At 43.9% G+C, this 15,047-nt stretch overlaps 1 protein-coding gene across 5 annotated transcripts in view; it reads right to left on the bottom strand.

Moving 5' to 3' along the window:
- LOC123749573 (calpain-A) overlaps positions 1 to 15,047 on the bottom strand; it is a 267,048-nt gene that overhangs the window by 170,478 nt on the left and 81,523 nt on the right. For 4 of the 5 annotated variants that reach the window (XM_069303392.1, XM_069303393.1, XM_069303394.1 and 1 more), the window contains exons 10-14: positions 14,041 to 14,148; positions 13,722 to 13,820; positions 13,446 to 13,541; positions 13,147 to 13,245; positions 12,774 to 12,860 (exon numbers count right to left, since the gene is read on the bottom strand). The exons of the other annotated variant lie outside the window; for it this stretch is intronic. In XM_069303392.1, coding sequence (XP_069159493.1) covers positions 12,774 to 12,860; positions 13,147 to 13,245; positions 13,446 to 13,541; positions 13,722 to 13,820; positions 14,041 to 14,148 — 489 coding nt within the window. The remainder of the gene's footprint in view (positions 1 to 12,773; positions 12,861 to 13,146; positions 13,246 to 13,445; positions 13,542 to 13,721; positions 13,821 to 14,040; positions 14,149 to 15,047) is intronic. 5 annotated transcript variants of the gene reach the window in all.

Here is a 15,047-nt window from a genome sequence, read left to right as displayed (position 1 = left end):
CAGTAGTAATACTGAGGGTCCCAGTAGTACAGTCAAGTTTGTTATCGATGTGCAATTGAGAATTCCAGGTTTGAATCCGGGGCGGGACAGAAATGGTTGGGCACATTTCCTTTCACCTAAAGCATCTGTTCACCTAGCAGTATTAACTGCCAAACACACAACAAAACTATGACGTTGCTACAATGTTTGAACGAGTTTTAACACCTAACAATTGTAACAACCAATATATAGCCAGTTGTATCAACGTTCTAATACATCATATAAAAACGTTGTAATAAAGTTGTTAAATCTTGTTAGAAGTTGTAATAAGGGAATCATAGGGACCGCTACGTTGTGTGTTTGCAGGGTAGGTACTCAGGAGTTAGTCAGCTAATATTTCTGTAACACAGAAATAGTACAAGAAATTTCTTGTAATATTTCTGTGGCTCTACTGTAGAAAGAAAGTTGATTTGTTCAAAACACCGTCCTGTTCAAAATCCAAATTGTTTCTTCGTTATTATGTCATTACCTTCCAGGTACTCTGGCCGCTTGAATTTTAGTACTATTTCTAGTGCTTTTACTACCACATTTGCCAGTCTCAAAGAGTGGTACTATATTTGCCTTTGTCCACACGTCAAATAAGTTTCCGTGTTCGTAAGGATGTTTGGAAGATAATCTGCAGCGGGGCACATTCCCTTAGTACCCAAGATGAGGTTCCATCTGCTCCAATTGCCTTACTTCTGTCTAGCTTCCAAAGATATTTTCTAATTCTCCTCTAAACACTTTTCTATATACTCTTAATTTACATTTCAAAAGTCAGTATCGAGGCTAGTTTGCTGAAAATTTCATCATGTGTTTTATGTTTTGTGATGTTTATGTTGTATGGTTTTGTGTGTAATAAAATTAATGTAGTTACAGGATGTAACTACATTAATTTTTATGGCAGTTTGCTTGGTTTATGGCAGTCTGCCCGCCACATAATATTTGTCATATGACACTATGAAACTATTGATGATTTTGGCATCTTCCATCCTTTCACATAAGTTGTTCCAACTATCCAGAATTCTGTTCTCATATGAGAACTGTCCAAATATTTTTCAGCACCTTTGTTTTCTTACCTCGAGTTTGTGGCCTCTTGTTTTTAAAGGTTTTAAAATTTCTCCTTGTCAACTTTGATAATTTTTGTCACAATTTTGCATATAGTGATCATATTGCTTCATTTATTTCATCTACTATCTTTGGCTTACTATCTTAACAACTGTACTTTCTTCTCATACTGTAACTATTTTTTGTTTAGGTCTGGAAACCATTTGGTACCATGTTTATTTATTTATTTATTTATTAATATACAAAAAGGTACATTGGGGGTTAAGAGAGAACATAGAAATGAAGTTGATTTTACATTCTTGTAAGTCATTGCACCTTTTCAATTTTGTTTATGTGCTTTTCTGTTGAGAGCCCCTTCGGCTCCCCGGAGCTGTACTAGGCTGATGTGCATATATTAGACTGTGGTAACAGTCAATCGATGGAGTTATAGGCCTACTGGGGACCAGAGCCAGACAGAACCTGGCCCCCTCAGATGAGGCACGAGGAGCAATGGCTTTTAGACACCCCTGTGTAATTGGAAGCAGTCTATGTCTCATCTACCAGGTCAGGCACCCAGAAAGGTAGGCATTCCAAAACATGTTTTGCCACGTTTTGCTCCATTCACTTATTTGTTCCAGTCATCTTGAAGGGCATGACAGTCATCTATATCTTTTATATTCCCTAGAACTTTTAAGTCAACATTACTGGTGCTTATACTGAATCCTGTGACACTCAGTAACATTTATTCAGTGTGATATTGAACATTGCCTCATATACCATACTCATCTTCCCTGTCATTTTACCGTTGTGTCAGTAGTTAGTCACCCTATCTGTATCTTATAGCCTCCAGAACACCCACTTGTGTGGGACTCTTATCAAATATTTTTTTTTTATGTCCCAAACAGATGCAGTCAGCCTAACCATCTCTTTCCTGTAAATCCCTGTAGCCCTATTATACAAGCTAAATAGATTTGTTACACAGGATATTCCCATCAAAAGTCATGCTGTCTACCTGTGTGTGTAATTCCCTTAGTGTAGTTACAGGATGAGAATTATGCTCGTGGTAGCCCATCTTCCCAGTGTTTATCTGTTAATACCAATCTGACCCTAGATTCAAAGTTATTAGGTGTATGTAGTCATGGAGTATATTAATGTTCTTTAAATGTATGAAACATTTACCGAATTTGGTCAATACATTTTCTGTGCATGACTGTAAATCTGTAAATATAAGTGATGATTCATGGGGTTTTCCACTAATTGCAATGATTCAATATTTTTGTCTGCAATTCACCCCAACCAAATCACCAGTATGCATACAGTTCATGAACTCCTCAATAAAATTAATCATTATTATAATTTTGGATAGTTGTTAAGCATTTAATATCTTGAAGTATTTAATATACAACCATAGCAGAACTAGAACTACAGTAATTCTGCAGCATCTCTGCAAGAAAAAAAACCAGCGTTGAATGTAATAAAACGCCATTTTCTGGGCGAGACCCGGAGGCTTCCCGGAGCTTTACCGGCTGATATGCTAATGTCAGACTTTGGCATCAGTCATGTGTATGGAGTTCTAGGGCCTACCGGGGACCACGAGCCAGAACCTGGCCCCCTCAGAGAGGCAAGGGGAGCAATGGCCTATAGAAACCCCCGTGTGGTTGGAAGCATTCTATGTCTGCCATCGACCGGGTCAAGCATCCAGAAAGGTAAGCATTCCAAAACAAACCCCTATTCTGGTGAAAATTGCTACCTAAGCCGAACTAGTGGATAGAACTCTTCAACAGAAAACAAGGAAACTAGAATGACGTCATACGTCACCGCGCCGCTGTCTGCGCAGCTCCCCCCTCCCCGGGAGGGGGAAGGGGGAGCCCCAGACCTCCCACGCCGGCTATCCACCCATCAGTTCTGAGGCTGGATGTCAAAACACGCGAAAAACGCCGACCGGAGGGAGGGAGGGTTGCCGGGGAGCCTCCGGGTCTCACCCAGAAAATGGCGTTTCATTACATTCAACGCTGGTTTTCTGGGGGGAGCCCCGTCGGCTCCCCGGAGCTAACTACCCACAGAGGAAGGTCAAAGGGACAAAACCGGGAGGCGGACACCACGCACCCCCCAAGGAGGCGAGACAACCGGCAGCAAACGCCAACCCAAGGCGCCACAGCCCCGAAAATCCCGGGAACAACACGAGAACCACAAGCAGCAAGGCCCCTGCACGAACACCAAAAATCCATGCCCGAAAGACTGCAAGGCCACGTCGCCCAGACGGCAGCGAGAGCAGCGAAGCCACGAACGCCACAGACATGAGGGAAGAACACAGGCAGCTTAGCCGCAAGAACACGGCTGACCACCCAGGACACCATCACCCGCGAACCGGGAAGAACAGAACCGGATCAACGCAAAACGCGCTCCGGACCCAAACGCCGTGGCACGCAAACAACAGCGGAGGGCCGCCACTGAACACAAAAACGACACACCCCCGGCCCGACCAACGAAGCACCAACAAACCCTGGACCCCTCCAGAATGCAGCAGCCCCACCCCGCGCCAGAAAAGATGGAGACTGCTGCCATCAAACAACCAAAACGCTAAAACCGAAGGAGCAAGAAAACTCAGCGAACCGACCCCCAGAGGCAAAGGCCCAACGGAAAGAGCCGACGAAAAAACACACCGGAACCAAAGGGGCACTACCAACCGAGGAGAAGATAGAGCACGCTGACCAGAGATCAGGATGGTGCAAGCGGCACACGAACAGGCCGGAGGTGAAACGACGCACAAGACAGCTGACTAACGGTGCAGAAGCAACACCAAGACCGAAAGCAAGCTGAAGCGGCTCCGCCTGCGCCGCACGAAAAGAGGCGACAGTATGTGGCAAGACGACGGCCCCCAACCCCCACTAGAAAACCAAGCCGAGAGTAAACCAAGCTAACAAGAGTAACCACCTAAGAAGGGACAGGAAAAGGAAGGACCGCCAAAATACCCATACTGCCGCCAAGAGAAGCACGCAGGTGGGACACCTACCACGAAGCCACCCGATCACCAACCGGAGGCGAGACCACGAGGCAGAACATAAGCAGCCCCGACAAGGCCCCCCCGAGCCCAGGAAAAAGGCGGAGCCGCGAGAAGATCTCGGGCGCGACCACCAAAACCCAGGCGGCACAAGGAGATGGAACGTCTGCCGAACAGAAAAACTCCCCAAAGCATGCAAGCCCGCCAGGAGTTCAGAAACGACGGGTCCAACGCGAGACATCGCAAGAAACCCCCCCCCCCACCAAAAAAAAAAAAAAAAAACGGCAGGGCAAGCTAGGAAAACCAAAGAAGGCGGAAGGGTCGCCGCCAGAACAGGACCCAAACCAAGGGGCACGAACAACCGCAATAGACCGAGACAAAGAAGCACATCACAGGACACAGGCTGACCAACGCCTAAGAACACACGCAGAACATCCCTGCTGCAGAGGAGGCAGGAAGAAAGAGCAGAAGCACAAAAAAACCCAGGAGAACAACCAGGGGTGGACAATCAGGCAGGGACAAAAACCCCACGCAATCCCCAGGCACAAAACGGCAGCAAAGTGCCACTCCACAACCGGACACAGGAACAAGGACACGCCACCGTGAAACACGGTACCAATGCACACTTGCAGCAGCAGCAACAGGCACCACTGCAACATGCAACATGTAAATAGCAACTCCCCTCTGCAAAGGCAGAGAACGGAGCCGGCAGACCCCAGACAGGGCCAACGGAGATACGACAAAACCCTGCAGGCCCAGAAACCTGCACCAGGCGACCGACGGCGGAGAAACCCCGCTCGATACCTGCTGGATGAGGTACTGGGAGCTCTTTTACACCTGAAGCCCGGCCCAAGGTCAGGCCAGACCAGCCAGAGGATGGCCCACCAGGCAGCTGCTAGCAGCAGTCCACCGGCCCACATACCCCCACAACCAGGACGGGCCGGAACTGCCATACAAAAACAGGCCAGTGCGCCCTGGAAGTCCACGAACGAACCAGCAAGAAGGCTTATGCTCGCAAGTAGGTCGTGTAACAAGCACAGACCACTGATGGTAATACAGTGTTCCCCAAAAGTGCCAATAGCACCACTGCACTCCACTGGTACTATCCCGCAAGTTCTACCAGATAGGCGGGACCCAAGAGCCAGAGCTCAAATCCTGCAAGCACAGCCAGGAGCCTCACCAGGTGAGTACAGAACCAACCCTACAACCCCCACACCTCACAACATTAAAAAAGGAGGGTCCCCTGAATGACTCCAGCATGGGTTGGACATGCACATGAGGGGGACAGGAAGGGGTGATAAAGGGACAGTCACTGGTGTGCGAACGGTCTCAGTTGTACAAAAATCTAACTAAATAAAGACAGGTATATAAACACCACCGCATCCAGCGCCCGGCCAAAAGACGCCAGACCGCAGAAACTCACCTGGCGAATGGTGGCACGAACTTGACACGACTCAACCGTGCCCAGAAGAACTTGGGAGCACCGCCAGGTGAAGACGCCAGAGCCGGACCCTGCCGGACCCGCAGGAGAGCAGGGAGAGGCGAAGGAGGCGGTCCACACCCATGACACAGGGAAAACCGCGGTGTCCTCCCCACAACTGGGAACCAGGACACCCCCAGCGCGAAGGGGCACATACCGCAGCCAGGGAGAAGAACGAGAGGCGAAGCACTGTAGCAAAAAAAAAAAAGGGCGCAAAACCCCAGCACTGAAACACCGCCCAGACCAAAACAAACTCCACGGCGCATGCGCATAACACGCTGGCCGAACCGCACACCCTCCCTGAGGGAAGGCGCCAGCCAGGACTACTGCACGAGAAAAGTAGCCAAAAGAGGAAGCAGGAACAATAAAACCGGCCAAAGAAGCAAAGAGCCCAAAAAGGAACCCAACCGGGCGACAAGTAGCCCAACCGGGCGACAAGTAGCCCAACCGGGCGACAAGTAGCCCAACCGGGCGACAAGTAGCCCAACAGGGCGACAAGCAGCCCAACAGGGCGACAAGCAGCCCAACAGGGCGACAAGCAGCCCAACAGGGCGACAAGCAGCCCAACAGGGCGACAAGCAGCCCAACAGGGCGACAAGCAGCCCAACAGGGCGACAAGCAGCCCAACAGGGCGACAAGTAGCCCAACAGGGCGACAAGTAGCCCAACAGGGCGACAAGTAGCCCAACAGGGCGACAAGTAGCCCAACAGGGCGACAAGTACGAGGAGCCGACAGACGTTCCAAGAATGCGGGAAGTAGCGAAAAAGCTTCCCGTACCCTCGAGAACACAGAAGCCAACACTAGTCCCGAAGGCACACGAAGGCGCAGGCGCACCCGAGATCAGAAGTCACGCAGAACCCCATCGAACGGGGAAACATGACAAAAACACCGTCCCAAAAAGGGGGGGAGGAACATCCACCCACAGGACGGAACCAACCGACTCAAAGGCCAAGGAACCGAGCCCGGGGAGGGGCCGACGTCTAACAGCATGTACGGCGAGTGGGGAGGAAAGACCCCACTCCGCGTAACCACAAGCCCCGCCTAGAGGGGGATAAAAACCCCCACGGGGTCTAACGGGGCCAAGGCCCCCCCAAGTCAGCCCCTCCCCAGCCCCGGGAACCTACACGACAGGCCCCGGGGCTGAGCCGTTCCCCCAAAGCCCCAGCCGTACCAGAAAACCGGGGCAGCCGTGAAAACACTAAGGAAGGGAGCCCACTGGCAGACTCATACAACACGGCTGGAGGAACAGGCCCAAATGCCCCCATCACTACCCCGGAAGGGAAATTCCCCGAGACTGCCCGCGTCTCAACACCACCAAAAACCCCGCCCCGAACCTACAGACGGTAAGGAACCGGATGCTGGCAGGAAGGGTGAACCAGGGGAAAGACAAGGGGGCGTGGATGGAACCGAAGCAACCAACACCCCCAAGTCCCAAAACGAACTACAACGGGGCAGCCCCGGGGCTCCCGGGGAGGAAACCACGAGAACGTTGCCACCACCAAGGCTCAAGTGCAACGCCCCTGCTGCCCGCACCCGCTTTGTTAGCACAACTGGGTAACCGAGCCACAACGAGCAACCAAACTCACAGGACTCCGGGTCGAAGGTGTCACCGACCCCACAGGCAGCAGACGGAGGCAAAACAGAGTCACCCAGAGACAAAAGGTGAGAGCAACCCTCAAACTCGCTGGAAGCGAGGGGGGGGACTCTGGGGTCACATCCATCGGACCCGCGCGCCCCCAGGGGTTTCCCAGGGTCCCGAGCGTTTACTTTAAGAGGACTCGCGCTCAGGTAATCCCAGGCAGGGTACTGCTAACCGGCACCCAAAGCTACCAAACAACTTTCTAAGAGCTGAACCCCCGGGACGTGTACACTCACGGGGACCTAGCAGGGGGTACCACCAGAAAATACTCAGAACACAAGGGACACAAGGGGCAAGAACGAAGGCAGACCCCCCCACCAGGTAGATAAACAAAAAGAAAAAGAAAACCCCGCAAGAGGACAGCATACCCAAGCGGAACAGAGCCGGCCGCTATGATTGGTAAAGACAAGCTGCACAGTACCCCGCGCCCCACCAGTGCAAACACTGCCCCTTACTCTATGGCGAACAAGGGAGACAGAACACCCGAGCACACAAAGAGCGGCCGAAAACCAAGCAGTAAACAGCCAAGCAGGGGCAGGACCCAAGGAACTTGTGGAAGGTGGCCCCAAGGGCAGTACTTACAGGGCACCTAGGGAAGGGAACCCTAGGCGCATGCAGCCCGAGTACTGAAGAATCACTCCCGGCTCACGCACCACCTAGAAAACAGACACCACACTCTAGGTACAGTGCTGAAACAACCACTGGAGCCGGAGCACATAACCATTGCCTATAGCATCAGCCGAAGAACTGATGGGTGGATAGCCGGCGTGGGAGGTCTGGTGCTCCCCCTTCCCCCTCCCAGAGAGGGGGGAGCTGCACAGACAGCGGCGCGGTGACGTACGACGTCATACTAGTTTCCTTGTTTTCTGTTGAAGAGTTCTATCCACTAGTTCGGCTTAGGTAGCAATTTTCACCAGAATAGGGGTTTGTTTTGGAATGCTTACCTTTCTGGATGCTTGACCCGGTCGATGACAGACATAGAATGCTTCCAACCACATGGGGGTTTCTATAGGCCATTGCTCCCCTTGCCTCTCTGAGGGGGCCAGGTTCTGGCTCTGGTCCCCGGTAGGCCCTAGAACTCCATACACATGACTGATGCCAAAGTCTGACATTAGCATATCAGCCGGTAAAGCTCCGGGGAGCCGACGGGGCTCCCCCCAGAAATATATATATATGCACACATATATGTTATGTTAATGTTGTGTATATAAGGTTATATCAAGTCTCTTTAATACTGCATAATCCTCACGAGCAGAGAAGTCCTTCAGGCAGAGCTCACTCTTAAGGCAACCCATCCTCCGAATTGACAGTACGATTTTATACTATGTGTAATAAGTACACTTTCTTACTGTAATAAGCAGTGCATAATTGCACTTATGGGGCTGTTACATTTACCCAACTCCCTCCCCCGATTTAATTCTCCTCGTTTTCTGTTAAGCCAATCATAATTTTAGGACGACGTTTTCAATTTCAAATTGCAATACACAAGTTTTAAATATCAGGAATTTCTTTCTCAGGTTTATTAAACAATATAGATTTTATACAAAATTTTAAAATATTCTGAGTTACTTTACAATTTATTGATATATTTTAGTTTTGTTTTATTAGTTTTATAAAACTGTAATATCAATATAGCTATAGGTTAAGTACTAATTGTAATTAAGAAGCAATAAAATTATTATCTTCAAAAACTAAGACGGTTAGGTGAGGTTGTGGTTTTCTATTCAGTTTTTCAGGTAAACTCAAATATTCACAATATATTTGACAGTACGATTTAATACTAAGTGAAAATAAGTACAATTACTAACTGCTATGAATAGTACATAATTGCACTTATTTGTCTCCTTACATTTACCACCCCATTTTTGGAGGACGGGCTGCTTAAGGACAAGGTCCTCCCCTGTAGAGTATATTAACTTAGATACATAGTGCACTGAACCACCTTCAGTTTCAAATTTATGAATGAAAAGAAGTAGCTGAATTATAAGCTTGCACTTGAAAATACTAGTGAATTTACACAAACATATACTACATGCACATGCATGAAGGCAATTGATGAGTTTGGACAAAATTTAATTAGCTTAGAAATTTCACCAAGAGAAATAAACACAGAAAATGGCAAAACTCCAAAGTGTAATAGTGTACACATACAATAGTCTTGAGAAATACGGACATTTTTGTCTCAATTATGATTGGTTCTCCGTGAGACTTAGAAATTTTGAGCAAAGATAGATAGGAGAGTTGCCAACATGAAGAGACCAAGATAACTAACACAATAAATATGGAACCAAATACTATAGACTTAAGAACAAAAATTCCACAATTTATAACGTAAATATGAGATGCCCAGCAGTGAGCACACACACACACCGGGGAACATTTACTTACCGCCTCACATCCTATGGCATTAATGACATAGTAGACATGCATAATGAAGCATAGTTTCTTTTCAGAAAGTTATAGATGTAAAATGAGTAACATTAAACTTTTCCTAAATTCAATGTACAATACAGTACAGTATTGTATATGTAATTCATTATATATTTACTTATATTGTGCCTCTTGTCCTTACAAAGACATCAAATTTGCCTGACACTCGACTGTTATGGGAAATTTAATAGCTGTTGACAAAGCCATTTTTTGTACATCTACCAAGAAAAGTTATCCCGCTATAACTGATAAAAATGGATTCAACAGTCTCTTATAATTCACCTCGGTGCAGAACAATAAAACTCACCCCCCATAATATACAAAATAGTGTTTTGATTAAATTAAAAACTCTGTAACCCTTTCCACTACCGCCCACAAGATGAGTATGGGGTCCATAATAAATGAACTAAACTGAAACTGGTACACACACAACTTAAGGGAACATCATTATGTATTCTTAGATTAAATCAATTTGAATGAGCGTGAAGTAAAGTTTAGTGTCATTTCACTTAAAGGACTACAATTTATAAATGATAATGAATTTTAAACAATTCATATCAAAACTATTCTCTGCCAAGAATTACATTACAGTGCATTATTACAATGGCGAGTCAGTCTTGCTTCTAACCCTGTCAGATATCATGTTCCAGACAAGAGGCACTCTTAAAATGTTACATTTAACTTTGCTACAGTAAGGGTTATTCAGATCTTCTAATCTTACAAATGTGCACAACATATCTTAAATTAACTTTAAAATAATCATTAAATGTTTAGACACAATAACTTTCCCAACCATTACCTAGTGGGCACTATTCGTTAAAAGCAACTGACATTACATTCTAAAATTATGTAACGTCGGTAGCTTTCAACTAATGGTGCCCACTGGGTAGCTACTTAGCACACTGTATGGTCCTACCAGAGACCAGACCTATGGATTACTGCTACTTTCAATATAATACACCTGAAGGAATCCCCGCGAAAAAATAACAATGTACCACAAGGAATATCAGCCCAACAATACAAAGAGAAAGTTTAACGTTGAGACACACACGGAGATGTTTAAAGCATTCACGTTTGCTCACTCCGACTGAGGCTCATGCAAACAAAGCTTAATTTAAAAAAATTACAAATCTTTACAAAACGTGTATTAAATTTTCTTGGATAAAAATTTACAGTGGTTTTTAAAAATGTGCCTTATAGAGCACAGTACAGCACATTACAGTAGTTACATCTTCAATATTTTTACAAAGATCCTATCAATACTGTTGCTATAGTAGTCCTATCAATACTGTTGCTATAGTGGTCTTATCAATACTGTTGCTATAGTGGTCTTATCAATACTGTTGCTATAGTAGTCCTATCAATACTGTTGCTATAGTAGTCCTATCAATACTGTTGCTATAGTGGTCCTATCAATACTGTTGCTATAGTAGTCCTATCAATACTGTTGCTATAGTGGTCCTATCAATACTGTTGCTATAGTGGTCCTATCAATACTGTTGCTATAGTGGTCCTATCAATACTGTTGCTATAATGGTTCTATCAATACTGTTGCTATAGTGGTCCTATCAATACTGTTGCTATAGTAGTCCTATCAATACTGTTGCTATAGTGGTCCTATCAATACTGTTGCTATAGTGGTCCTATCAATACTGTTGCTATAATGGTTCTATCAATACTGTTGCTATAGTCCTATCAATACTGTTGCTATAGTGGTTCTATCAATACTGTTGCTACAGTGGTCCTATCAATACTGTTATTATAGTGGTCCTATCAATACTGTTGCTATAGTGGTCCTATCAATACTGTTGCTATAGTGGTCCTATCAATACTGTTGCTATAGTGGTCCTATCAATACTGTTATTATAGTGGTCCTATCAATACTGTTGCTATAGAGGTCCTATCAATACTGTTGCTATAGTGGTCCTATCAATACTGTTGCTATAGTGGTCCTTTCAATACTGTTGCTATAGTGGTCCTATCAATACTGTTATTATAGTGGTCCTATCAATACTGTTGCTATAGTGGTCCTATCAATACTGTTATTATAGTGGTCCTATCAATACTGTTGCTATAGAGGTCCTATCAATACTGTTGCTATAGTGGTCCTATCAATAATGTTGCTATAGTGGTCCTATCAATACTGTTATTATAGTGGTCCTATCAATACTGTTGCTATAGTGGTCCTATCAATACTGTTGTTATAGTGGTCCTATCAATACTGTTGTTATAGTGGTCCTATCAATACTGTTATTATAGTGGTCCTATCAATACTGTTATTATAGTGGTCTTATCAATAATGTAGTCCAAGGCAAAGTTCAGTACTTTAGTGATAATATCTTCCAAATACCTATTCCTTCAAACAAAAGGTTTAAATTTGCTAAGCAGTTTAATAATAAGAATGCACATATATGACGGCACAAGTGTATTCCACAAACAAGCACTGTACAGTACATAATGTCTCGTATTGCATCGTCTCACAAAAGACAAGCGTGATACAATTCATAAACAACGCTGCCTTTATAAAATGAAAAAAGCTCACTAACTCCATTAAAAAAACGAAAAAACTTGTGCCACAATATACTTGACTAATTATCAAGTTTAATAGAGTACTTGGAGAAAAACATAAGTCAGATGTGACCAACAACTTATATCTGTTCTTGAGCCACTGTGACCAATGATAACATGCTTTTCAGAGCTCATATTGGCCACATTAATAGGAATTTATTGGAAAAAAATGAATCTGTAGCCAAAAGACTGAAGACTCAACAGTTTCTAAGAGCATAGAACAAACTGCAGCATCAGGTCCATTCTTGATACTTGTGATGAATAAGCAAAGAAAATAACGTATGCATAACTAACAGCTCTATGTCAGGGGCAGCCTCTTAGATCACTAACTTGTTCTCACTTTTCTGATTAAAAAGTAAAATAAAATTTTGAAACCAAAACATTAAAATTTTAAATATTCACATACTGTATTATATTGTATACAGACATATACAAAACATACAAAATTTATTGACCTTCCAATAAAATCTTACTTTGAGTAAACAGATTGGTAATCTTAAAGTGCATATCTTTGCCTCGGGCTGAGCTAAGATGTACTACCCCACTGCATCTATTTAACGTGTAAAAGGAGTTTGAGAGTTTTCAAGTACCTCGTATATTCACGAACAGCATCGGCTGCCACTTTTGCGATGACCGAGTCACTCACTCCTGCCTTCTCACTCTCCTCCACATTGTTGCTAGTGGAGGAAAAACACCATTTTATGACTGTTCAAAAGTTTGCAGTTACACCAATGAGGCTTCTTTACTCAATTTATTTCTTAGAAAATTACTTTGCATAAAAAATTCATATACATGAAATGGCAATTTCATTTAAATATTTTTGAAGCATACAGTATACTGTATACTTAAAATGTTGTTATTTAATATATCCCAATTTTCATGTAAAATATTGCATATATTTCAGCATCAATATAGCAGAATTGCTAACTTCATCTTTAAATACGTTAACATATCCTGAAGTACCTTATGAGGCCCTTGACAACACTGGCTGTTACACAGTGTACCAGCTCCGTGTTGGCAGCTGGAGATGCACCCTTATACGCTCCATCCATTTCATGACCACTACCAAAAGAATACGATTTGACAGTAATATACTGATCATTTTGTAGCTCTCACTAAAGCACTGAATATTCAATAAGCTCTCATCCTGTATATTACATGACTATACTGGCAGTTATTGCTTTATAGGATTACTTAATGACAAATACAGTATTCCATATTTAATTTTGGACAGAGTATTTAAGTCACTACAAACGCAGTACCTGAAGAGCCCCTTAGCAACATTTGAAGCTATGGCTCCTGCTATGCCTTCATTCACACCAGTTGTCTGCAGCTGGTTTATGTTACCTTGGCCAGGGCTTGGGAATAACAAAATATATAAACGTTCCGTCATGATCTTAAAGAACATCCCCTCATCATTATCTCAGTTTTGTGTAGAATTTATATCAATTATATTTGAATCTTGTTTTATTCACAATAACTTTGCCACTAAAAAGTTTTCTTGTAGTCAACTAAACATCTAGTATTTGACCACATACCTGATCAGCCCCTTAATAACACTGGTAGTAACATTGGCAATAACAGAATCGTTGGCGGGTGGCGGGGCATTATAAACATTCTGTTTTGCTTGGTTGTTGCTGTTTGTTTGAAAAGAAAAGCAAATCCCAACTATAATTTAATCAAATTCATCGGTAAATTACAAACAAAATAGACATACAGTACTATTATAATTTGAATCTATATGAAATTACACAATTATAAGAAAACTGTACAATTTAAAAGATATCCTAGCATTTTTTTGTTTTCATGACTTGTACTGATGTCTAAATATAAATTTTGGGTTTGTAAAACATGTACCTCATAAATGCAGAAAAAATACTAGCTGCAATACCGGCCAGCATGTTTTGATTCATTCCAGATTTCTGCATGGCTGCAGCGATGCCTCCGCCCTGCCCACCTTCACTGCTATACAATGTTTGAGCAATCACGGTCAGTAAAATATGCTGAGAGTATTAGTGTCTTATAATCATTGCTGTACTGATCAGTATTCTCATTTTCATAGAACAAAAAGGCAGTAGCCAGGTATAAAAGGGAGCATTATGGGAAAAGCGCACACACACGCGCACACACACACACACCAAACATTTTCTCAAGATACTAAAAGCACCCTTTAAAATTACATACTGTATTATGTTCCATTATTACGTATGTGGTTTGGTCATCATCATATGTTCCACTTCAGGCGCAACATTCATACTCTGTGGCAGTTTTTCCCTCCCTCTCACCATGACTGCCTATACGTTTTGGTCCTCATCTCCTCCTCCTCCTCCTACCCATACATTTACTTGAATATATTTTTCAATAAATGTTCATCAGCCATTCGTTCAGAAAGACCATACCATCTCTGCATTCTTTCACCACAATTCAATAATTTATAAATTTTTTGAAGGTCATCTTTATCCTTGCTCTTTTAATTCACCTAAAGATCACATATACTTATCACAAATATTTTAAACTGATATTGCTTAGTCATTTAAGTTGCAGCCACACCAGTGTCTCGTATTCATACACGATGGGAGCCACAACCACCCCTTCATGCAGCCCTCGAGATATCTCTTCCCAACTTGTTCTTTGAAACCTGGGTTTTCATTGCCTCAGACTGCTTTCTTCCCTCATTCATGTCCAACCACTTGGATTGGATGGCAGTGACTGCCTCACTTCTTGTAGGCAAGTGTTCAATTCCCAACCGTCCAAATGGTTGGGCACCATTCTTATCCCCAGCCTATCCTAAATCCTTATCCTTCATATCCCTTCCAAGTGATATATAGGTGTAATGGCTTAGCCCACTCTTTTTGATGACTACC

The sequence above is a fragment of the Procambarus clarkii genome, chromosome 50, assembly GCF_040958095.1.
Source record: "Procambarus clarkii isolate CNS0578487 chromosome 50, FALCON_Pclarkii_2.0, whole genome shotgun sequence".
In the NCBI taxonomy this organism is placed as follows: domain Eukaryota; kingdom Metazoa; phylum Arthropoda; class Malacostraca; order Decapoda; family Cambaridae; genus Procambarus; species Procambarus clarkii.
This window is presented reverse-complemented; position numbering and strand designations above follow the sequence as displayed.